The sequence below is a fragment of the Hyaena hyaena genome, unplaced genomic scaffold (genome assembly GCF_003009895.1).
Source record: "Hyaena hyaena isolate Hyena2069 unplaced genomic scaffold, ASM300989v1 scaffold_432, whole genome shotgun sequence".
In the NCBI taxonomy this organism is placed as follows: Eukaryota; Metazoa; Chordata; class Mammalia; order Carnivora; family Hyaenidae; genus Hyaena; species Hyaena hyaena.
The window spans coordinates 1,004,192-1,029,178 of record NW_024081063.1 but is presented as its reverse complement, the minus strand read 5'-3'; the positions used below and the strand labels follow the sequence as shown (position 1 = coordinate 1,029,178).

The 24,987-nt window shown below is 46.0% G+C and overlaps 2 protein-coding genes across 5 annotated transcripts in view; both read left to right on the top strand.

Annotated features, from left to right (window-relative positions):
• The first annotated feature begins 10,082 nt into the window (after positions 1-10,082).
• TXNRD1 (thioredoxin reductase 1) overlaps positions 10,083-24,987 on the top strand; it is a 127,230-nt gene continuing 112,325 nt past the window's right edge. For 2 of the 4 annotated variants that reach the window (XM_039252874.1, XM_039252872.1), the window contains exons 1-2: positions 10,176-10,354; positions 11,615-11,724. The gene's annotated coding sequence lies outside the window, so the exon portion shown is untranslated. Of the gene's footprint in view, positions 10,355-10,605; positions 10,623-11,614; positions 11,725-24,987 lie in introns of those variants that run through there. The other 2 variants (XM_039252875.1, XM_039252873.1) reach the window with 2 other exon arrangements.
• On the top strand, positions 22,262-23,634 carry EID3 (EP300 interacting inhibitor of differentiation 3). The gene has a single exon (XM_039252876.1). It carries the CDS (start codon positions 22,389-22,391, stop codon positions 23,505-23,507), a length of 1,119 nt encoding a protein of 372 aa, XP_039108807.1. The 5' UTR covers positions 22,262-22,388; the 3' UTR covers positions 23,508-23,634.

The window sequence follows — 24,987 nt, the reverse complement described above, 5'->3', positions numbered from 1 at the left end:
GAAAAACCAAGAGTCCAGTTAGTGATGCTAATAACATCTTGGCTTTGCCTACAGAATAGCTGAGGTAGGTTCAACTGAAGATTATTGTAATACTTTCCATACAAACTATGCATTTGTCTATTTATTTTTTAAATGTTTCATTTATTTTTGAAGGAGAGAAAGCATGAGTGGGGGAAGGGTGGGGAGACAGGATCTGAAGCAGGCTCTGCGCTGATAGCAGGGAGCCTGATGTGGGGCTCGAACTCACAAATCATGAGATCATGACCTGAGCTGAAATCAGACACTCAACTGGCTGAGCCACCTAGGTACCCCTTTCTCCTATTTAAATCATAAGTATAGAAGCACTATACTATGGTTATTATATGATGATAGTGAGCTGGTAAAAACTTTGCTGTCTTAGAAAGGCCAGTGACTGAACAATGACTGAACTAGAGGCTGAGTGAACTAACTTCATGGTTAACATTGAACCTTATCACAAGGAGTAGGAGGTAGTCCAGCCTTATCCATTGCAATATAGCATCAAGAGTTTCTGAGATTATTGAAAGATTATTAGAGATGTTGTAGGTCTGTAGATTAAGAAGTTCAGAAATATTTTGGTGGAGAACTACAATGTTCTCATTTATCTTTACGGTGGAAAAGTTGGTCTTAATTTATCTACAGTGGTAAACGAGACATAGATCATTCTCAGTTCAAATCAGGGTCTGGGAGTACAGGTCGTCAGCCAGGAAGATCCAAGTCGACTTCATGAGGTGACAGTAGCCCTCCACCCATGACTTGTAGTCAATCAACTCTCTTGGGATTCTGGAATTTTGGCCCTTGGGGAAATTAGAGAGGGATGTTCTTCTTAGTATCAACTAATAGGGTTTAAAATTTAGAAATTAACAATGGTAATAAGCTGTACGGCTGTTCTTTCATCTGTAGGATCTAAAAGCTATTAATTAATATTCATACAACCCCTTGGCTAATGGTAAGGGTGGCTGATCTCCAGGTTTTTCAGATGAGACATCTGAGAGTTGACTGCAACTCTTCTTCAGAGAGAGCCTGTATCTCCCAAGGTTGTGCTGGCCAGTGGTTTTCTACATTAAAAACATTTCATTTCCTCTAGAATTGAAATAAGACACCAAGAGACCTAAAACAAATGGAATTCAGAAAGAGAATGTTTCTGCATGTTCTAGTACATGTACATTATGTGTGTATGTACATATGATACAAAATGTACGAACTAAGTTTTTTTTAGAAGTTCCTCGTGTCCTTACCATTTCCTTTAGCAAGTTGTTTAAGGGAATTGAGTTTTCTTCTGGCAGATAAAGAACAAGTTTTGAGTAATGGAGATAGATAACCGTGGGAAAAGGCACGCTTAGCCACAGACTGCTAATTAAAAGAAAAGTGAATAGGTTGCCCCCTTGAATTAAGCTTTGAATGGCACTTAGTGCAACACACTGTGGATGGTTACTCTGAATAACTGATTTGTCAAAGGAGAAAATCCAGACTCTTAACCACTCTGTGGTCTTCCTAGATTTACACCATGCATAAGAACATAATGATGATAATAACTTGGATATTGAATACCCACCACATTCTGAGCCCTTTACATCTACTTACTCATCTGATTTCCACTGCTACCACATGAGGTGCGATTACTGTATTTATCACCATTTTACAGGTGAGTGAATTGAGGCAGAGAGGTAACAGAACCCACCTATGGGCATGCATCTTGCCAGGCTGTGTGACTTCCGAGGAAATTTCCATGACAGTTGGGCCATACTGCTCATCACTAGAAAGCTGGATGAGGCTGTGGGGTCAGTCAGATGTTTACAAGATTGTAGACCGGGGCGTGTTTGAAGGCAGAAGGGCTTGAATAGTCCTGGATATAAGACAGGGAGAGGATGTTGAAGGGATGTGGGGTCTCCTAACACCACTTGGAATTGGAATAGGTTGTGGGGCTCTGGTAAAGGTGTGCTTTAGCAGAGGTAGAACAATCCTTATCCATCTGAGGTTGCAGTGAAGTCCAAGAATAGAGAAGTGCAATGAAGAGGAGATGTGGGAGAGGAGGAGCTTGTACCTGATGACCTTGAGCTTTCAGAGGGTGTATCGGAGCTGCTCCTGCAAGCTCAAGACAGCCATTGTTAAACAACTGAGGAATTTTGCAAGCAGGTTGATAGCTTAAAATCCACCGAAGTGGGATTATATATTATACCACAGAAATGCTACAAATTCAGAATGCCCCTCTCCCCTACCCACGCTGGTTTACGAGAACACCTTTGACTCTCTTCTCCATTTCACTCACATTTGAAAGCCTGCTGTGGTGCCAGCCTACCATGGGAAAGGAACTGTGCCAGGCACTGGGGCTGCAAAGACCAGCCCCTTGGGTGAGGAACATTATAGTGGAGAGAAAAGAGTATGAGACGGCAATCCTGCACTGGCTGTCAGACCTGGCTCGGGCCACTCCCTTAACCTTGGTTTACTTATCTGCAAAAGGAAATGGTAATACATATCCCAGAGCATTACTGCAGTGATTAATGAGAGAATGCAAAGCTCCTGGCACAGAGGTACTCAATAAATGAGTACTCTACACATGGCAGACACGTAAACAGACAGTTTTAATGTAGCTTGATGTAAGAAATAAAGGAAAGACTAGTTCTGTGTTTGATCAAAGAAGGCATCACAGAGGTCATGGTCCTCCAAGCAGGATTTTGAAGCTTTCAGGGTGGGTGTTTCATGGATGAAGTCTACCCTAGTCTTTGTCAGAAAGTCAATGCGGTTTTTGGAGTGTGTGTGTCCCTATAACATGCTGCTTTTGCCTCTTCCTGGCTCCTACCTCACTGTATATCACTGAATTGTAAGACAGACAATGGATTTATATCCTAACTCCAACAAACCTGTTTTGTGACCTTTGGCAAGATTTGTAACTGCTGAAATTTCAGTTTTTCATATGGTGTGATCTTTAGATGATTTCGGAGGATTAACCGAGAATGTAGGGAAATGAACCAGACACTTAGCTGCCTCGTGAACCCTAAGGTGAATCCAACATATATTTATAATTTCATCTCCCCTTATGCTTCTGTGTCCCATGCAGAAGCCGTTTCTTTCCTACAGCTGTGCCTTTATACATATTGCTCCCTCTGCCTAGAAAAAATTCTGTTCAAGAGATAGAAGAGCATTGTGGGAATTGCCAAGGACCGGGTGTTAGTCTCAGCTTTGCCGATTGTTAGCTAGGTGGCCACGGGCCAGGTAATTATCCTTCTGTACCTCAGAGTTTTTTGGCAAGCACTGAAACATTCTCAGCTATTTCTCCCATTCCCATTACTTTTACCTTCATTATTCCTCAGAGCCCTAGTTTTGTGAGGCCTTCCCTAATTTCCCCACATCATTATTTGCTATTCCTATTTGACATTGATGGACCACCATATTTTGAGCACCTACTATGTGCCAAGCATACTCCTAGGCATGTAACAGATGTTATTTCATTCAGACCACCCAAAGAGCTCTCATTTATTATCCCCGCTACCCTCTGGGATAGATCAAACTAAAAGGGCAAATTCATCTTTGTAGGAGGACTGAGAACCCCTGAGAGTTGCCATGTGAAGTCTTTTTTCCTTTCCTCTAAGATGGAATCTATAAATTAACTAGTATTATGTCCATTTTACAGATTGAGTCTTTCAAGAACTATTTATCGAGCAATTACTACGTGTGGGCCTTGTTTGTTGTTGTTGTGCGGGCACTGTTTTAAGTGCTGAGAACACTGGTGAGCATCAGTAATCCTGACCCTGCCTACATGTGGCTACTTACATTTAAACAAATTAAACTTAAATAAAATAAAACCTTAAGAGTTGCAGTTGCACCAGTCACATTTCAAGTGCTCAATAGTCGCGTGTGGGTTGGACAGTGCTGAGGTAGAACATTTCCATCATCACAGAAAATTCTGTTGAACTCCGCTCTTCTAGGGGGACATTGAGCAAATGACCATCTATAACAATATCACTGCAGTTGTGATAAGTAGCAGGTGGAAAGCATGCATGGTAACACAGGAGCATCTCATGGGGGCAGTTGACCTGTGTGATAGCTTCCCCGGGGGAGACATGCTTGAACTCAGAGCTGATGAACGACTAGGAGTTAGCAAAGCCCTGTGGTTAGAGCCTGGAGAAAGGCTAATGGCCAGGCTGTAGAGATGGAGGGCAGGTTTGGGTGAGATAAAGAGGTAGAAGGATGACAGAGAGTCTTGTAGAAAGAGGCGAAGGAAGCGGAGAGGCTGAGTAACTGGACAGTCTAGTCACTGCTAGAGCCTGGGTTGGACTGAAGTCGACGCTGCACAGTGGATGCATGTTCACGGGACTTTGCCTCTGTAATGACCTCCTCCCACTCCTTTCCTCTTTGAAAATTGCCAGTTTCCCTCTACTAGATTGGTTTTTCAGTATAAAAACATGCAATAATAATTTCCTTCTTAGATAAAACTAAACAAAACACCTTCCTTGATCCTATGCTGCTCTTCAGCTACTTTCCCACTTTTTTGTTTTTATACCAAAACTCCTTCAAAGAGCTTGGCGATCCTCACTACATGTCCTTTTTTCTGTTTCTGGTTGAATGTCCTCTAATTAGGCTTTCTTTCCTCCATCATTTTCATAAAAATCGGCCATGACTGACTTCCATGATTCAGTTTGTATCTTGTCGTATTTCTCATCTTGTTGCTCCTCTTCCTTTGGGGAGCACTTCTTCACTGGCCTCTGAGATGCCACGTTCTCTTGGTTTCTCTCCCATCTCCCTCCAGTTTCTTCTCAGGCTCCTCTGATGGCCTTTCTCCTCCTTTGTACTTTGCATTCCTGGACCATCTTCATTTCTTTATTTTTAATTTTTTTAGTGTTTTCTTTCTTTCTTTTTTTTTTAATTTTTAAAAAAATGTTTTATTTATTTTTAGGAGAGAGAGAGAGAGACAGCGTGAGCAGGGGAGGGTCAGAGAGAGAGGGAGACACAGACTCTGAAACAGGCTCCAGGCTCTGAGCTGTCAGCACAGAGCCCGACGTAGGGCTCGAACCCACAAACCGTGAGATCATGACCTAAGCGAAAGTCAGACGCTTAACCGACTAAGCCACCCAGGCGCCCCTGTTTTATTTATTTCTGAGAGAGAGAGAGAGAGAGAGAGAGAGAGAGAGACAGCGTGAGCAGGGGAGGGACAGAGAGAGAGGGAGACACAGAATCTGAAGCAGGCTCCAGGCTCTGAGCTGTCAGCACAGAGCCCGACGTAGGGCTCGAACCCACAAACCGCGAGATCATGACCTGAGCCCAAGTCGGACGCTTAACCAACTGAGCCATCCAGGCGCCCCAGTCTTCATTTCTTTAAATATATTAACTCTCTGGGTAAATTCATCTAGTCCCACCTGTGAAGGTTAATTTTATGATGCCCCATTGTTTGGCCAAACACCAGTGGAGACAGTTGCTGTGAAGGTATTCTCTGATGTGATTAACGTTGAAAACAGTAGACTTTGAGTGAAGCAGATTATGCTTCATAAAGTGAGTGGGCTTCATCTAACCAGTTGAAGTCCTTCAGGGAAGAGATTGAGGCCTCCTGAAGAGGAAGGAATTGAGGTTGCCTTCAGACTCAAGACTGCAACATTAGGGCCACTGGCCTTTCCGGCCCGTCCAGTAGGCTTAGGACTTGCCAGCCCCCACAATCCCGAGAGACTGTTTGTTTCTCTCTGTCTCTCTGTCTCTCTACCTCCTATTGGTCCTGTTCCTCCGGAGAACTAATATATAAGGCATTAACTGTCTTTTATATTTGACTCCCAGATTCTTATTTCTTGCTCTGACTTCTCTGGTAAACTCCAGATTTGCATCCCAACCACCTACTGAGCATCTCCATTTGGATGACAACAGGTCTCTCAAACCACACTGGGGATCTGTCCCGATGTTTCCACTCGCCCCGCTCCTTATCTTTCTTCCTCTTCCTTGAGTGTTCCCCTTCCACTCAACAGCGCCCCCCGTCTACCCGGTTGCCAAGGCTAAAAGTCTGGAGTCGTCATTGACTGTTCTCCTTCTTTTACCTTCCTTATTCCACCCATTGGCAAAATTTATGAGCCTTACCTCCACATATCTCTTCTCACCTCCTAATCCAAGCCTGCATCATCTCTAGTTTGGACCACAACAGCACCTCCCAGGTGGGCTGTGTTCCTCCTAAGTCCCTACCCACCTTAGCCTCTACCACACACGGCAGAGCAATCCTTCTAAGATACAAACTAGATGATTTCCATCTCCTCTCTTGTGACATTTTGGATTCTTATCACATTTAGAATAAAATCCAAAGTCCCATGGCCTTTGGATTCTGACCCCTGGCCACTCCTTTGGCTTCACTACCTACCACTCTCTTCCGTGTTCACTGAGCTTTAGACACACCGTTTATGTCGCAGATCTTTGGACAAGTCAAGCAGGCTTCCAGCTTAGGGCTTTAGTATTTGCTGTTTTCTTCTCTTCCTCCTTCTCCTCCTCCCCCTCCTCTTCTCTTCCTCGATCTCCTCCTCCTCTTTCTTTCTTTTTTAAAGATTCTTATTTTTAAATGCTCTCTACACCCAACATTGGGGCTTGAATTTACAACCTGAGATTAAGAGTCCCATGTTCCACCCACTGAGCCATCTAGGCACCCCTAATACTTCCGGTTCCTCTGCTTAGAAAGATCCCCCCCCAACACCTCAAAAATCTTGCTCCCTCCTTTCACCTTGGTCTTAGCTTAAGTGCCATATTCTTAGATCTTTCCTGACCTCCCTACCCTAATTTCTTCTTCTTCAAGGTACAAAGAATTCATTTAAAGACGTTTGGTCCCCCTGTGAAGGGGAATAACAAAATAGGGAGGTAACTATGATGGTTGGGCACGTGGGATCACAGGAGGCTTTTTTAAAAATGCAAAAACTACTGTGCGCATGGTGTTGGGAATTATCGGGTAGAGAACAAGAAACTGATGATGCCAGAGAGGGAGGCTAATTTCAGGAATGAAGTAATTAAAGATTGAGAAGGCAAGAAGAGATGAGAATCTGTACACAAGTGGAGAAGTCCACCTTCATTAAAATGGGGGTGAAGGCAGGGAATATGGCAGCTTGGTGGTTGGGAGGGAAATAGGATGGCATTCTGTCTGACTGATTCTGTTTTCTTAGGAAGAAAGAAAGCTGGTCATGAGCTAGTGGCAAGGTGTAGGTATATTAGAGGTTTGACAAAAGAGGAAGAAGTATGAAATATTTACTCTGGAAACTAAGGAAGACAAGTATACCAGAGATGCAAAGGACTGTTGGGTAGATTTGGGGACACATTTCAGTTTGCGGTCTTGACTTTAAAGTGAAGTCACTTTTAACTTCTGTTTTCCCCAGTGGTGTTTTGCTCTGTAAGTAGGATACACAGTACGTGGACAGCTGGGTTTAAAAGGATAGACCTTGCCAAGTCAGTACAATTGAGGAGTTTGGACTTTATTTTGAGGGTCCTGTAGCATTACAAGGTTTGAGTAGAGAAGAGTTGAGTGTCAGAAAGATTGTTTTAGCTCAATGTGGTGTGGAGTGTGTGAGAGAGAAACTTATTGTAGGAGGAACAATAGTTTGGTGCAATTAGCTTAGGGCCCTTGATCACACACCTGCATCGATTGTCTACAGTGTGCTTAGATGACGGTTCAGGAATGGAGAGGGTCTTTTCCAGCATTTTCTGAGTACTTACTATATGTAGCAGATTCTGGGAAGACAAGATAGATCAAACAAGGGTTTGCCTTCCCAAAGCCCTCTTGGATTTACATGATTTATAATGATTTTTAGGTATTTGGGATCTCAGAATAGGGACAGAGCTATCAACACTGGGTGGGAATCAGGGAAGCCCTCCCAGAGGAGATGACATTTCAGATGAGCTTTGAAGGGATAGGCTGTAGGGAGGGCAGATTATTTTAGGCAGGGGAATAACATGAGCTCAGTCAAGAGATGTAAGACCTATGTCTGCAACAAGTGCTGCATGATGAGAAATGGGAGGAGATGAGGCACTTCTTCCACTACCCAGAAGCTAGATATAACTAAGCAGGTGTACCTAGGAGCGACAAGGGTGAGGCATCTGGCCCCTTCACTGCAGCAAGGTCTGAAAGAAAAATGAAGGTTTTTTAAAATGGCGATTTGTTTAACTTAAAAACAACAACAACAAACAACTACATGGAGCTACTCTAGGTATTTGTGCTATAATTTGCTCACTTAAGAACAACGTGAAGTTAGGGGCACCTGGGTGGCTCAGTCGGCTAAGCGTCTGGCTTCAGCTCAGGCCATGATCTCACAGTTCATGGGTTCAAGCCCGGCGTCGGGCTCTGTGCTGACAGCTAGCTCAGAGACTGGAGCCTGTCTTCAGATTCTGTGTCTCCCTCTCTCTCTGACCCTCCTCTGCTCACGCTGTCTCTCTCTCTCTCAGAAATAAATAGAACATTAAAAAAAAAGACCATGGGGGAGAAGAAGGGGAAAAATAGTGGGGGAGAGGGAGGGAGGCAAACCATGAGAGACTCTTGAATGCCGAGAACAAACTGCGGGCAGGTGGGGGTGGGAGGGAGGGGAAGGGGGGTGATGGGCATGGAGGAGGGCACTTGTGGGGATGAGCACTGGGTGTTGTATGGAAACCAACTTGACAATAAACTATTTTAAAAAAGAAAATAAATAAACATTAAAAAAAAGAACAATGTGAAGTTAAAATGCCTTATCTAGCCTTTTCTGGTATGCTGTTAGAAGATACTAACTGCAGCTACTCTGACCTGTCATATAAGACTCATAAAAATCAATCCTTATCACTTGGCTTTTAGTACATTACTTCAAGTTATATGATTTTAAAGTCCATCTCCATCCATACCTTTGAAAGAAGCGGGAGGTTCTAAACATCATAGGCATGAGGGGTTTATGAGCCTGATTCATGGGACACTACCAAGCTTAGGCATATAGACAGTTAAGAGAGGTAGGCACAGCAGCCAGGAGATTTCTACCTTGGACTCCTGGCTTCCTTCCCTCTCCTTTGCTCCTTAAATCACACTGTTTCCGGAACACCTGGGCTAGACCCATTCTCTGCTCTAAGGACCCCAGAACGGGTGAGACGCACCTAGGCAAACAACTACCGTGCGAGGAGAGTGTGTCTTCGTGTGTGTCGTGTGTGTGTGTTTGCACAAGTGCATGTGTGTTTACCAAGCCTCTAACTGTGCCTTGGAATGAGCTCCAAGGAGCAAACTGTGGTTGCCTGGCACTTCTGAGAAGGGGCGGTTTCTCGCAGCCTTCAGTAACCAGCAACCCTTTCCCGTGTGTGTGCTTCTGAGGCCAATATCTGAAGAGCTGGGAGAGACATTCATTCATTCCTTTCTTTATTCAGCAAATATTCCTGGTTCCTTACGCGTCCAAGGTGTTGAGTAAGAATATGAGTAAGAGCAGGAAGGATGAGAGAGCGTGGCTCACTTGGGCAGCAGCAGGTGGCTCGGCATGACGAGTTAAATATACTGTTTTCCCTAAAACAAACGTGACAACTCACAACCTGAGTGGGTTAAGGAGGAAGGGTGTAAGGGGAAGTTATGTGTTGGTGAGAATTTGTCACTTTTCAGCATCAGTCAGGATGGAAGAGATGTTTCTTGGAAAAGCCTGGCAGTTGCCTTCAGAGAACTGCCAGACTCACAAGTCCATTACCTTAGGGCAAAGGGTCCCAAGCTTTGCCGTTCACTAGGATCACCCAAGGAGTTGAAACAAAAAACCAAAAACCCTCAGATGCCCGGGTCGCACCCAACCCCCCTTCCCTCAATGTCTGGGGGTGGGGGCGAGGCGTCAGTATTTTTAAAGATCCTCTCGAGATTACAGCGGGCAGCCGAGTTCCGGAGTCACTGCCTCAGGGCACAGCCCAGTGTTTCATTAAAACACACTCCTCTTTGCGTTCTGGTTCCAAACATTCCTTACGTTGTTTTTGCTCTTTCCTCGGGTTGGGGGCGCTCTGAGCAGGAAGAGGATGTGGTGTCACCCAATTAGGAGGTCTCACTCTGCTAAGCCCGTTGGCGTAGTCGCCAGGGCTGCACCGGAGTGGATTTCTGCTTTGTCATTCTGACTCTGGCGGCTGGGCCGCCTGCTCCGAGCAGGGCGTGGCTTGTCGTGGCGGCGGGGAGCCCGCCACCCTTCCCCTCGGTTCGCAGCCGGCCCTCGCAGTCCCTCCGCAGTGCCTCTGCGCGGAAGGTGCGGGGCCGCCCGCCCCAGGAGCCTGGTGGCCCGGCGCTCGCGGTCACGGAAGCGGCGGGGACCCAGACAGTCGGGTAGGGCTCCGAGCCTCTGGGCCGTGGGGCTGGGGACGTGGGCAGCCGCCTGTCGGGTGCACTTCGAATCCCGGAAAAGGATGTTTTAAGGTGTGTCTGAGCAGGGGTGAAGCTTGGTGTAAGGCGGTGCTCTTGCGGGCCGCGTTCGTTGTGTCGCGTGGGTTCGGTGGAAGCCGAGCCTGGGGTAGGGGGCCGGCCGGTGGTTTCCTTCCGCCTCGCTCCCTCTGTAGAGACAGTGTGCAGAAATGTGAGAGAATGGGTGTTTGGATCGTTTCCCACTGTACGAGTGTCGGAACGCCGAGGGTGAGGTGGCGAATGGACGGACAGATCCGCCGCAGCGCCAAGGGAGCATAACAATGTAAGGATGTCCCTTTACACGTTTTCGCACCATTGAATCCCCGGAAACCCCGATTTGGCAAATCGTCCGTACCTCCCTATGGACAGTTCGGGGAAACCGAGAGACACACTCACGTGACTTGCCCCAGGCTCTTCAGCGGGACCGCTGCGTGGGGGTCGCAGCGCTCGTCTCGCTGTGTGGGGCAGTACAGGGTCACGAGCGTGCACTGCACTGCCTGGGTTCGAACCCTGGCCCTGCTGGGCCCACCTAGCTGCCCCGCTCCGGCTCTGCCTGTGTGGGAGACGCGCCGGACGGGACCTACCCGCCAAGAGTCGTTGTTAAGACTGAGTGCTGGTAACGAGCAAAGCATCGCAGAAGTGCCAGCTGCCATTCTTGTCGTCTAGCAGTCGCGCTTCTGACGCTGGTGTGACTTTTGTCTCCAGAACGGGCCGGATGATGGTAGAGTAACTGGAGTCTATTTTTAATCCTCTCTTTGACTCACTCCCTACCTGAGTTCACTCGTTTGTAAAATTGGGCCATTAGCTCCCGGTCTGTCAAGCAGGGTGTTGGTGTACGGCTTCAAGGTTCTGAAATAAAAGAAAGCACCCTAAGAGGGCACAGTGCACCTAATTTTGCCTCGTGGTTTCAAATTTCAAAGAAACCTGGGAAGCTGGCTCTTGGCATTCTTCATAAAGGCCGAGTTCAAAGACGGATTAAATTGGGAGGCGTTTTATAGAAGCGGAGATGAAGGTCTAAAGCCTCCTTCGCGAGGCTTCTGTGCATTGGGGATTTACCGGGATTCGGGGCGTCTGGGCCGGCGAGGCCGCCGGGGTTCGAGCGCGGCGGGACCTCCGGCGGCGGGAGCCGGGGGCGCAGGTGTGCGGGGAAGCGGGGCGGCGGCGGCGGCGGGGGCGGCGTGGTGGGGCCGCGGAAGCCCCGCCCCCGCCGCGCACTTCCCGCCGCGGCTGCGGCGGCGAGGCTGACCCGCGCGCCCCTCTGCTTCTGTGCCGCAGAGGACGCCGGGGGCCTGGAGAGAGCGCTCTCGGAGCTGACCTCGGAGACCGACGTGCCGGTGGTGTTTGTGCAGCGGCGAGAGATAGGCGGCCTCGGTCCAACCCTGAAGGTAGGTGGGGCGGGGGAGGGGGGTGACATTGGCGTTCTGTACCCGCCTGCCCCGGGAGGCGGCCCCCGGAGCCCCCCCCCGCCCCCCCCCCCCGTGCTCGCGGCCCGCCTCTCAGGCCGGGGGTGGATGTGAACGAAGCTCCCAACGGAGCGCGTCCTTAAAAGCGACAAAGCAGCACCAGGGGGCCGGCTCACGTGTTGCTGCAAGTGGCCGAGACGGCGGGTAAATTCGGAGCTGGGCGGCTTGCGAGGGAATGTGTAACTTCTCATCCTCAAAAATACGCGTTCAGAACATCTTTCCCTTCCCGGCTTCCCCTTCCTTCGCGCCTCCGAATCAGTCTTCAAAGGATTTTAGCAGCAGTGTAAACTGCTGAAAAGTGAGTTGTTTGTAGAAGTCCTGAGCAAAGCGGATCAGGAAATGCATTATCTTCGTCGGTCCCTATCTTCTTTCTCTTAATTCTCTAGGGGGGACACCCAGAAGCCCCAGGCTCTGGGGAGAGTAACCTGTAAGCTCCTGGAGTGAGTTCATTTCCCTTCTGCTGTCGCTTTTCTAGCCCAGAGTTAACAATTGGGTGGCGGGAAAGGGAGAAAGAAACGTTTACTCTGACGGGTGGCAGGCGCGGCGTCAGCCCTCGCTTAGGACCCCGCACCGTGGGGCGGAAGGGTCATGGCTAACGTACTGGCAAAATGCTTGGAGGCCCGGTGGCCTGTTGGGAGACAGCGTGGGTGACGCTCTACATCAAGTGTGGTTGGTTACCAGGTTAGAAAGCCTCAGGCTCAGCACCTTGATACAGCTGCTTTGAGCTTTGCTGATTGTCTTTCTGTCCTTGTCTGTCTGTATCCGTGTAATTCTTAAGAAATGGAACTCACACTTGAACGTCGCCTTCTTGGAAGGAAATCTGAGGCCTCAGGTTAAAAGTAAAAAATCTCCCTAGGTGTGTGCATATTTAGGAAGACAGTTAATTTGCATTTTTATTTACTACCTTTTCTTCTAAAAAAACCTTGTTTACCATTTTTGAGGAATGGGTGATGAAATAGGAAGTACAGATAGACTTCAAAGACAAATGGAAAATAATGAAAGGATAAAAAGGCTTAAAAATTTTTTTAAAATGTTTTATTTATTTCTGAGAGAGGGAAAGAGACAGCATGAGCAGGGGAGGGTCAGAGAGAGAGAGAGGGAGATACAGAATCCGAAACAGGCTCCAGGCTCTGAGCTGGCTGTCAGCACAGAGCCCGATGTGGGGCTTGAACCCACGAACCGTGAGATCATAACCTGAGCTGAAGTCGACGTCAACCAACTGAGCCACCCAGGCGCCCCATAAAGGCTTTTAGCTCGATTGAAAGTATAGTGCATTAGTCAACTTCAGTTTGCCAGTAAAATGAGACAAAAGTTCTATTAATATTACTTTCTGTCTGGATTGTTCTGTTTTCTCCACCTGTGTCATATATTTGCACTTAAAAAGTTATATGGCGTTTGACCTTTATATAAATTCTGCAGATGGTTCTGGTTTTAGTATCATTGGGAGTTAAAAGGAATCACTGTTCTTACAAGCTTTGAACCCACTTTATTGGTATGATCTGATGTTTTCAATCCATTGGTCACAGTTAATTTCAGACATTTAGTGAGGTGCAGTGCCAAGATTGAAAAGTATACCACCAAGTCATAATTAAAATAAAAAATATTATTTAACACACCTTTTTAAGGTAAGCTCGCCACTCTACTTTGTATCATTATTTTTGGTTTCTAATGAGTGCTAACACACAACAAAGTAAGGGCCACTGGTTTCAAATGGTTGTGAATTTCTAGCCAGCTGTTGTCCCAGTTTGGGGCTAAGTGGTAGGTTCTGAAAATCTTTAGGGAGCTTTGGGTTTGAGTGGAGAAGAGCATTTATTTAGTGGAGGATTGGATTTATAGGATTAGTGTTATAATTCTAAAGTTCACACCTTAAAAAAATTGGTTAAGATTTTATACTTTAATTGCAAGTAGGGGAGAGGGAGCTCTTTAAAATGCCTGCTTTTCTTTTCTCCCCTTGTTTCTTCCTTTGTCTCCCTTTCCCCTCGGTAAACACAGCAGCAGCAGCAGCAGCAGCAGCAGCGGCACAAAACCTACCTTGCGCTCACAGTGCACTAGGGAAGGCAAGGAGTGAGAAGCCGCTGGAAGGAACTGCTAAGTCTAGCTGACTCCCTACCGGATGATGAAAGCGTTAAGGAAGTGTGTTGCAGGAAACTAGTCTCTGGGCCACCTGCACCGAATCCCCTGGAGTGCTTGTTAAATGAGCATGCCTGGGCTTTACCTGAGGTCTTCTTAAGGGAGCCTTCTGGAAGGGGCTGGGATCTGCCTTTTAATTGATTTGAAGCAAGTCCCCTCAAGTAATTCTTAGGCTAAATCTCACATTTGAGACTTACTTTAACGTAGGAGGTAGTTTGGTCAGGATGGGTTGCTAAATAATTAGAATTGGGGAAAACCAAACAAGGTACTATTTTTTTTTTCAAGGCTTATTCATTTATGTATTTATTTTGAGAGAGAGCAAGTGTGCATGCGAGAGCATGAGCAGGGGAGGGGCAGAGAGAAGGAGAGAGAAACTCAAGCAGGCTCCGCACCGGCAGCACAGAGCCTGTCGCAGGACTCGAATCCATAATCCATGAGATCATGATCTGAGCCAAAATCAGAGTCTGACTCCACCTAACCAATTGAGACACCCAGGTGCCCCCAAAGTACTACTTTTTAATACCCAAAGGATATTCGTTGGAAGATGGCAAATGGTAACTCAACAGGCCAGTAACACTTCACACCTGAATAGAAAAATAGAGGCCAGTGCTGTCAGTGGCCAGGGCTAGAATGTGCAGGTGTGACATTGGAACTAGGGGGCCTACTAAATTCTAAGAACAGTGAATAGAATTCCTGTGCTCAAAGACATCTGGCTTTCATAAACATTTCAGTTCCTTTTTTTCTTCCTTTTTCTTTTAATGTTTATTTAAAAATTTTTAAAAATGTTTATTTATTTTTGAGAGAGAGACACACACACACACAGAGACAGAGACAGAGCATGGGCAGGGGAGGGGCAGAGAGAGAGGGAAGCACAGAATCTGAAGCAGGTCCCAGGCTCCAAGCTGTCGGCGTAGAGCTCAATGCCTCCCGGCTCAAACCCAGAAACTGTGAGGTCATGACCTGAGCTGAAGTCTGATGCTTAACTGGCTGAGCCCCCCAGGCGCCCCAATGTTTGTTTTTTTTTGAGCGAGAGAAAGGGAGACAGAGGAGGGAGGCAGCCCCTGCACTGACAGCAGAGAGCCCGATGCCGGTCATGCCAGCTAAACCCACTGAACCGTGAGATCATGACCTGAGCTGAAGTCGGACACTGAGCCAAATGAGCCACCCAGGCGCCCCATAAACATTTTAGTTCCTAAGGGCAAGATTGCAGGTATACTTACAGGGAGCCTTTCTTGTATGTGAGTCAGTGTCTGCAGGATCCCAGAGATTTGAAACCACTTGTATAAATGCTTGGTGGTGGTATTGAGAGGAAGAGCAAAGTGCATGAAAAAGTGTTTATGGGGATACTGAGTGCAGGACAGAATTAAGACGAGTAGGTTGAGATCATAGTCTTGGGGAGAGAAGACTGACACTGGCAACACGAGACTTCATTTCTTCAGGGTCCAGGTAGGAGAGAAGCCAGACATACGGCAGTGCCCGGGTACCAGGTGAGTTACGGAGGCAGTCGTAGGAGGGGCTCAGGCGCGATCCTGTCGAGCCGAGACTCGGCCCCGCGGTCCTGGCTGTGCGGGTAGACACTCAAGGAAAGGCAGGTTTCCTCCCTTCAAGCCCAACTTCTAAAGTTACCAGAAACCAGACTCTTAATAGACATCAGGAACTGAGTGGTAATTTAATAACTCCCCAACCTTCCCTCTTCTTTCTTAATACTCTGTCAAAATGGGCAGAGAACTTTCTTTTGATTCTTTCCTCTGCTCTGATCCTTCTGGGGAGACGTAGCCTACCTGCTGTGGCCGAGTGGAGCTTGAGGCCCGAGGAGAGGTGGAAGAGACTGGAAGATTGGCTGATGCTAAGGACTAACAAGATTTAAAAGAGGCCTGGACTGTTAGGACCACAAGTAAATTTATCTGGGCCTGATTTATATAGTCAACTGTTTACTAGTTGTGAGTCCACGTTGAGACCCCATCCCCTTTCCTTCTGCTTGAACTGACAGCACATACCTCTTCCTTGCTGTTCATTTTCCCTCCAAGCAGCGCTGCTGCTCTGGGGGTCCTGGCTTCGGACCGCCTCTGGCCTCCTCCGGCGACTCCTGTGCCAGGGCCTGACTGCTTGCTTCTCCCATACGTGCCCACTGCCTGTCAGAGAGGCTTCTGCCCAGGCCTCCCACTTCGCTCTCCCTCCCCTTCCAGTCTGTGTGCGGTTGCAGTCACCTCTGATTGCTTCTTCATGCCCCTGGGTCCGCATCCAGGGTAAAGGGCACACTCCTTAGCTTGGCCTTCTGTGTCCTCCCAGGCCTGGCCCCCACCTGCCTCTCTCGTTAGCTCTGGCTCGCTTCCCTTACCTACCTGCAGTGGGGCTAGCACTGCAGTGGGAGCCCCTAAAATGTCTCTCCGCTGTTCTTCATTTCCGTTTCCGATTTATCTTCCTGTGCTGAGGCATTTTTCCAACTGGCCCCCTGTGTTAGAGTACAAGGCCAGATTTGCCCATTTTTTCCCTCGGTGCTCCCACAGCACCCCCACGAATTCTTATCTCTGGAAAAGGAAGAATCCTGCCAATTATAATTGTTTGGCTTACGTATCAACAGTGGAGTTAGTCTTCTTGGTGCCTAGGATCCCAGGGCTATATTAGAGTTCAAAAAATATTTAAACGAACACGCCTGTTAATGATAATAGCTACCTTTTATTGGATGTCTGCTCTGAATGCCGTAATGCCTCACTGATTAAATTCTCACAGTGGTCCTCTGCAGAAGGTGGTTTTATCTGGGTTTCCAGATGAGAAAAAGGGGGCCCTGGGAATTTAAGGAACCTGCCGGGATTACATAGCTAGGGAAAGTGGCAGAACCAGGAATGGAATCCAGGCCTGTCTGTGAAGTTCACTGTGTGGTGCTCCTACTTCCTGGCACTTGGCTTTGTGTTACAGCTATTGGGATACGTGCCTGAGCTCCCCAGTGTGACTGTATGCTCATGATTCTGAGCTGAGCCCATGCAAATCTTGGTATTTCTAGCGTAGCTCTGGCAAATAGGCATTCATTCATTAAATGCTTGTGGAGTGGAGCTGCATTCCTCTGTGCCTACTAAGTGCATGCTCCTCTAGGACAAAAGTGATTTATTTTTGTACCTTCTGTGTGTGTGTGTGTGTGTGTGTGTGTGTGTGTGTGTGTGTTAACGCCTAGTATGCATTCAGTAAATAATTTGTTGAATGAGTGGATGATGGTAGGGGCCAGAGGAGACTCACTTCAAGTGAGGTATTTTGTCACAGGGTGTCTGTTGGCAGTGACTGTGTCTATCTGAGATCAAGCCCTAGCTATCCTGGAGAGAGTCTAGGCAGCGTATAAACGGTTCAGAATCTTAAAGAGCTGTATAGCAGCAGCATAGTCTACCTTCATTGTCTTACGTAGGTGTGTCAAGGTCAGTTGAGAAGGAAGTCACATTACATTTATTTAGCTACAGGTGCTGTTGAGTACCTGTGTTCTCCACCTTGGGCTAGGCGCTATTTTTGCTATCTGTAACCCAAATCTATGGGGCAAATGTATATATTTAAAAATATGTTTGTCAACAAATATTTGTATATGATTATTTATAGAGTGACAACCAGTCTGGGTTGACATCCAGTAGACTCACTTTACAAACAAGGACACTCAGACTCTGAAGAAAATAAGTGGAAACTAATAAAGCACTCGTTTCGATTGGAGCCCAGGCCTCCAGAGTGAGTTCCTTCAAGGCTGCCTTCTTAAAAACCACATATCCCGTGCTTTCCTACCCGTTGTCTGTCAGAATGATGCTCCCGGTCATTGCTGGCTTCTGAGGTGTGTCCCAAGAGGGTTGGCAATTGCTCTCATAACCTGAAAGGCTATGTTCTCAACTCACACCCTTGTTTATGTTAGTTCTCGAGGCTTGGTAAGTGAGCCAGCGCTGGGTTTGCTGGTGTCAGTGAAGTGTGTGACTTTGTGACTACAGAGCATGGGCGGAGGTTTGTGTACTCTTACTTCACGAACAATAAAGCCATGTTATTTGAATAGAACAGTTATTCAAAGCTTCTTTTGGATATTGTCTTTTTTTTTTTTTTTTTTTTAAGAATCTGCTGAAATCCAAGGAACCACTCATGAGAAAAATATACCTAATAGTTTTGCATATAAATCTCAGACTCTTAATAGACCTGTTTCTGAATATTTGGTACAGAGGTTTACCTCTACAAAGTACTGTATACATTCCATTAGTTGAAACCTTACTAGGTTTTCAAATTGTATTATATGGCAAATTCCTTTTCACTGGTGTTAGTTACAGTGGGATATATTCTTGTATACCTTGTATACCTCCTTATGGATTTAATCTTTAAAATATTTTTCTTTTTCTAAAACAACGTGCAGGAATGAAGCTACTGGTTTGTATACTTTTTACTTTTTCTTTTTTTTACATTTATTTATTATTGAGAGACAGAGTGAGAATGGGGGAGGTGCAGAGAGAGAGAGAGGGAAACATAGAATCCTAAGCAGGCTCCAGGCTCTGAGCTAGCTGTCAGCACAGAGCCCGACGCAGGCCTCAAACCCACGAACTGTGAAATCATGACCTGAGCTGAAGTCAGACCCTTAACCAACTGAGCCACCCAGACGCCCCAAATTTCTAATGTTTATTAAACATTTGCTATCGTTGGGATGATTGAAGACTTAGTAAGTACCTACCTACTCAGTATTTGAAAATATTAACAGATCTGTCACATAATTCTCATTCAAAACTTACAGTAGCTTTATGGAATTTAAGTAGTACTATTCCTACCTTGCAAATGAGGAAACCAGAGACTGAGCAGTTAAGCAACCTACCTAAGAGAACGCTAGTAACTAATATTAGGTCAAGATTGGAACCCAGGTTTGCCTCTTTCCACTGTCTATGATTATTTAAAAAATACGTACCTACCTTGATCATGGCAAAGTTTACCTGAAAACTAAAACACCAACCAAAGCAAAAGCATAGGTACACAAACATAACCTTAAAGGAAATTAGGATGAAAGAGAAAACATACCTAACGTCTTGCTACTCTTGACAAATCAACCCAGCACTTTGAGCAGTAAGGCTTTTCTCATCTAGGGGTGCTGGGGTGGCTCAGGCGGTTAAGTGTCCGACTTTGGCTTGGGTATGATCTCCCGGCTTGTGAGTTCAAGCCCTGGGTTGGGCTCTCTTCTGTCAGCTCGGAGCCTGGAGCCTGTTTCAGATTCTGTGTCTCTCTCTCTCTCTGCCCCTCCCCTGCTTGCGTTTTGTCTCTCAAAAATAAAACAGCAACAAAAAATTTTTAAAAACGACTCTTCTCATCCAAGTACCAAATAGACACCCTGGCAGGATAAGGGCAGAGAAAGGGCTGGGAAAGAAGGAACAGAAAAGTTCAGGGAGCTGGCTGGTAGCAGCGTAAGCATACGTGCTGGATGGGGGCCCAGACCTGATTGGCTCCTGGCTTCGGCTCAGAGGTCTCTTCTGTGCCCACGTGTTCCAGATTAGTCCTGCGGTAGAAGGAGAAGTGGGGACTGACCCTCTGGGGTTCCTTTTTATTTGGCCCTAGAGAGACCTGTGACCTGTGCCATCTGTCCTGTCATGTTGTGCTGGCCACGCAGGGGTGTGGGAGAGAGCTGAAGAGCTGGGGCTTGAAGGAGGCCGGACTCCTAGCGAGGCACTGGAAGATAGGAAAACACTGAAGGAAAGAAGAAAGGAAATATAGGGCCATATTGAGCTGTTGGCAGCGACTCCTGAACGAGGGAAAAAGAGGGAGGAGAAGAGCTGGATTCTCTTGGAGGCCAGGCTGTGTGCTGTGGTTGCCTGAACTCGTCTTACTGAATGAAGAAGGCAGACCTCGGTGATTTCTTCAAAGCACTAGCTCACTTGTGCTGTCTCTTACCAGTATAACTGAACGTATGTATTGGTGTTCTTTTTAAGCTGCATTTATATACTTATTATGAGTAATTGGACCTTAGAGTAAAAACTTGCTATTTAGTGATTTCAGGATTCACAAGTGTAGAAATCTCATTCTTTAAAAGATTAAAGAAAATTGTTAGACTTGAGATTTTTGGCTTTGTAGCAACATTTAACACTTGTGCTCTAAAGGCAGAGTTAAAAAGACAATATAATGCAAGTATGGCTTTTTTTAAAAGTTTATTTATTTATGTAATTCATCTCTACACCCAGTGTAGGGCTGGAACTCATGACGCCGAGATGAGGAGTCACATGCTTTCCCGACTGAGCCAGCCAGGCGCCCCACAAGTCTGACTTTCTGAGGATGATCTAAGTTACATGTTACCAAGGTTCTTAAGGACAGGAATCCAGCATAGAATTCAGCACTGGAAATCACTTCTTAATAATATGATGCTTGTCTGATGTGTTCTGTTGCTCTGAGCAAGTTGTGTGGGCTATTATCTCCTGAGAAATCCCTGTAAATGGTATTAGTAATACTTTATAAGTAGTTTGGGAGAATTATTTTTCTAAACCATTTTGAAATTCTTAGATGAAAGGCTCTGTATGGAGCAAATTGGTGTCAGCCTGTTTTCCTTCCTCTGAGACAGGAGAAGATAGGCACCTTGGGGTGGGAAGCTTGGCTTATCTTTTGGAGTTCCTATATAAATTGCTTTCACTGGATTTAAAAAGGATATCAGAAGCTCCCAGGAATATGGTTAACTATAAAAGGAAACATTTTTGGATTTGGAACTTGGAATTAATTATGTGTTTTTATCTAAGATTTAACATAGATTTAAATAGTTTGTAGTTGGCCAGACTTGAGGAAGAAAATATGGCCCTTTGATGACACTGGGGGCCACCTTTGTTTTTCTCTTGCTTTTAACTTTTGGAGAAGAGTTAAAGCTGGCTTTCTGAAAAGCAGTCAACTTTTTTCAGTGTGTTGGATCCATTTTTTCCCACTAATTTGTGAAATTAATCTTTTGCTGCCAAATAACTTGCAGTAGGGGCTGGAACAAAGTTTTCATCTACATTCATTTATACATTCAAATACGCATACTCCAGTGTATCCATCCATGTGAACATGGAAGCTTTGCTTGGAAGATTTAAAACCAGATTCTTGCTTTAGAGAAGTTCAGTCTAATAGAGCAGGATAATATATGTGGATGAGTAACTATAATGCTTGGTGTTTTTGAAAAATGTGCATTTCACCCCCTGAATTATAACTATACTTAAAATAATGGTGAAGAGTAGGTTTTACTGTTCACACATTTGGAAGAAACTTACTATTAAAGACAAGGAAAAATGAACAAGTCTAGATGCACTGGAAGGAAGGTAAGGCTGATTTACCTTCTGGGGCCTTGAAACTTGAATGTACACTGTGGTGTTTGTCTCCCCCAACTCCCAATTAAAGGGGCACCTCTTGAAGTGAAAAGGTTTTGCTCTAGGTTGAGAGTGTACTTTTTTTTGTTCTCTTTAAAAACAAAATGTATTCCTTATTGTTACATCTGCTTTGCTGCTTATGAGACTGATGAGCCAAGCCCTTTCTCCCCACCGTGAGGGGATTCCCAGTGAACTAGGAGGTGAATTTTCCAAGGTCAGCACTCCATTTCCACCATTAGCTTCCATGTTCTTGCAACAGATCGTGTTTAAAGTCTATATAGCTTTGTTTACCTTTTAGGGTTCAGATTTGCTCTCCATTCAGTCTGTGGTCTTTAGCTTTTGGCAAGCTTCCAAATAAACCTCTCTTTTGCAGAGACTACCATTTTAATCTTCCACCCTTGGGTGGTGGAGAACCAAAGGTCACTTGACTAATGCCCCACCAGCCACCACCTTCGCTCATGTGCTAGTGGACACTCTCTTGCCTCGTGACTGCATCTGCCCTAGGTTGGAAGGGGCTGGGTTTTGAGGGCCCACGAAGGTAATTAATCCAATAAACATTTGTATGATGAAGAATGAATTCCAAACAGCCTTGTAAGTGAACTCTGAGAGTTCTGCCTATTTGTAGCAGAGGTTCAGCAACTCACAGTGCTTGGCTTTATGGGGAGTTTGCAACACAGCCAGATTTAGTGCTCAAGAAACCCAAACCCCAAGGACCCTACCTTTTAATCAGATAAGAACGAAATACAGGCTGACCTAACTGCAATACGTGACCGCTTATGTTTTAAAGTGCAGGACCTTTCGCCTTCCCCTCCCCCATTTTGCCATAAGATTGTCTAGGTAGGTCTTTGAAAGCTAGATGGCATGGTCAGTAATTGCTAAAAGAATCGCTCTCTGTCGAGCTGCGGATATTACTGCAGTGTGTCTCGGGGGCCCATTATTGCCCGCGTTCTGTAGCGAACGCGCAGTTCTGGGCTCCGCGGGGCCGGCCGCAGGCAGCCGGCGCGAGCTGGGGGCGGGGCCTCGGGCTACGGCCAATGCGCATGGGCGCTGTCCTCTGCTCCCACGGACCCCCTTCAATTTCCGCCGTGGTCGGAAACGTAGCGAACGCTGTTAGTTGTGTGTCAGCTGAGCGCTCCGGTCTCCGCAATGTCTGGGGAAGAAGACACCTTGAGGGGAGGCGTAGAGGAAGGAGAGGAGCCCGCGGGAACCGTCGCTGGTCGGGCGTTCTCGGCGAAGCGGCCGGTGGACGAGGAAGAGCCGATGAAGGAAGTGGCGGCGGGCGCTAACGGCTGCTCTGACGACCTTAGCTGCTGGGAGGCCAACATAGACCCATACCTCCTGGGGCTTGCGGATGATGAGGAGAAATGCCGGAAGATCCGCAGGCAGTACCGGCAGCTCATCTACAGCGTCCAGCAGAACCGTGAGGACTTCGTGAACACGGCGAGCATGAGCGACTCGTTGACCGAGGCCCTTGAGGAAGCCAACATGCTGTTTGATGGAGTGAGCCGAACCAGAGAGGCCGCGCTCGATGCCCAGTTTCTGGTTTTGGCTTCTGATTTGGGTAAAGAAAAAGCAAAGCAACTAAACTGTGATATGAGCTTTTTTAATCAAGTAGCGTTTTGTGACTTTCTGTTTATCTTTGTGGGCCTGAACTGGGTGGAAGTTGATGAACGCGATGAATTCAGCGCCTGTGATGATAACATAGCTCTCTCCTTCTGGGAGACGGTACAGAAGGAAGCGACATCCTGGATATTGCGAGCTGAAACATTCCAGTTTATTTTTGGTTCGTTCGGGTGTAAGCCTTCTGCACCAAAACCCCGACTTGAACACCAGAAGAAAACTCACAAGATGGAAGAAAATGGGGCAATGCCTCAAAAGCTGAGGAAGTTGGACCTGAGTAATAATCAAGAGGCAACAGAAAAAGAAGTAGAAAGAATCTTGGGATTGTTGCAAACTTACTTTCAAAAGTATCCTGATACTCCCGTGTCCTACTTTGAGTTTGTGATTGATCCAAACTCTTTTTCTCGTACTGTGGAGAATATATTTTATGTTTCTTTCATTATAAGGGATGGTTTTGCGAGAATAAGGCTTGACCAAGACAGGCTGCCAATATTAGAGCCGACTAATATTAACCAAGTGGGTGAGGGAAATGATCCCAGTTTTCCTGGCAGGAAACAAGGAGTTATATCTTTAAGTTTACAGGACTGGAAAAATATTGTGGCAACTTTTGAAATTTCAGAGGCTATGATCACAAACTCATACTAGGGGCTTTTGTTCTTAGTATAGGCTGTATTTTGTGGCGTTTCTAAAGTATTTCAAAATGGAGAGTAAAATCCAAGAAGAAGCACATATTGTATTTCATGTAAAGTAAAAAAGTATTTTTGAAACATCAGATGTTTTACTGTGCAGTGTATTTTTTTGGTAGTTTATGAAGTTGTCATGATCTTCTGTTCCTAAAAAATATTGGCGTGCTCACGGGAAAAAATTTTTTTTGAATGCCCTTTAAGACTTTATCAATAAAAGTTCTGAATTTCGTAAGTTAAAAGGCATTTGATAATTTACCAAAACTCAATGTTATGATGTTCTGTGGTACTGCATTGCTTCCTTTGTTACAGGGAACCTAAGGAATCCCATATAAGGCTCTGACAAGGTTGGGGAAAGAGTGGGTGTTTAAAAAAAAAAAAGGTTGAGAAAGATGTTATACATAGGTCAGTGAATAAGCAATACTATTTAAAAAAATCTGGATGCCACGCTTCATTTCAAAGAGGACTATATAAGATTGTGTGGGTATACATATTCTAAGCAATTTCTCCTGTGATTAGACAAAACAGTCCCTACAGTAGATAGTTGAGGCATCAATTAAGTGTGTGCTGAAAGGTAAGTAGGGATTGGTCAGAGATAGCAAAGGTATTCTCCATCTGGAGGCCAAATAGAGGCCAACGGTTATAGTTTTTATCTACTTGGTTAATTTCTTCTGTAGCCTCTAGTTTCTAGACCCTTTGTGGTTGCTGCTGGTACACAGATTGACCTTCAGAATCAGTGGTGTTTGATTATGTAACAGCCTTGAATATTCCCAGTTCAATTTTGTGTTTCTTTTTTTTTTTAAATTATTTCTGAGAGAGAGAGAGAGAGACAGTGTGAACAGGGGAGGGTCAGAGAGAGAGGGAGACACAGAATCTGAAACAGGCTTCAGGCTCTGAGCTAGCTGTCAGCAGAGAGCCTGCCGTGGGGCTCGAACCCACGAACCATGAGATCATGACCTGAGCCGAAGTCGGAGGCTTAACCGACTGAGCCACCAAGGTGCCCCCAACTTTGTTTCTTATTAGGGCTTTAAATGTGTGGAAACTATCTCTCTTTACGCTGAAATACATAATTTGCCCATATGTTCTTTAGTTCACCATAAAGACTTTTTTCTTATTGTTGCTTTCAGTTATGAATTACAATCTTACTTAGAAGTTATGCCAAAAATTTGGGTCTTTAGGAATACAGTTTTGTTTTTTGTTTTTGTTTTTTAAATATTTTTATTTCTAGGAGAGAGGGAGAGAGGGAGAGAGAGAGAGAGAGCGAGCGAGCGTGAGCAGGGGAGGGTCAGAGAGAGAGAGGGAAACGCAGACTCTGAAACAGGCTCCAGGCTCCGAGCTGGCAGTCAGCACAGAGCCCGACGTGGGGCTCGAACACACGAACCGCGAGATCATGACCCAAGCGAAAGTCGGACGCTTAACCGACTAAGCCACCCAGGCGCCCC

Bases quoted from the DNA above. Each gene is read 5' to 3' on its own strand.
- EID3 (XM_039252876.1), top strand. From the start codon at position 22,389: ATGTCTGGGGAAGAAGACACCTTGAGGGGAGGCGTAGAGGAAGGAGAG.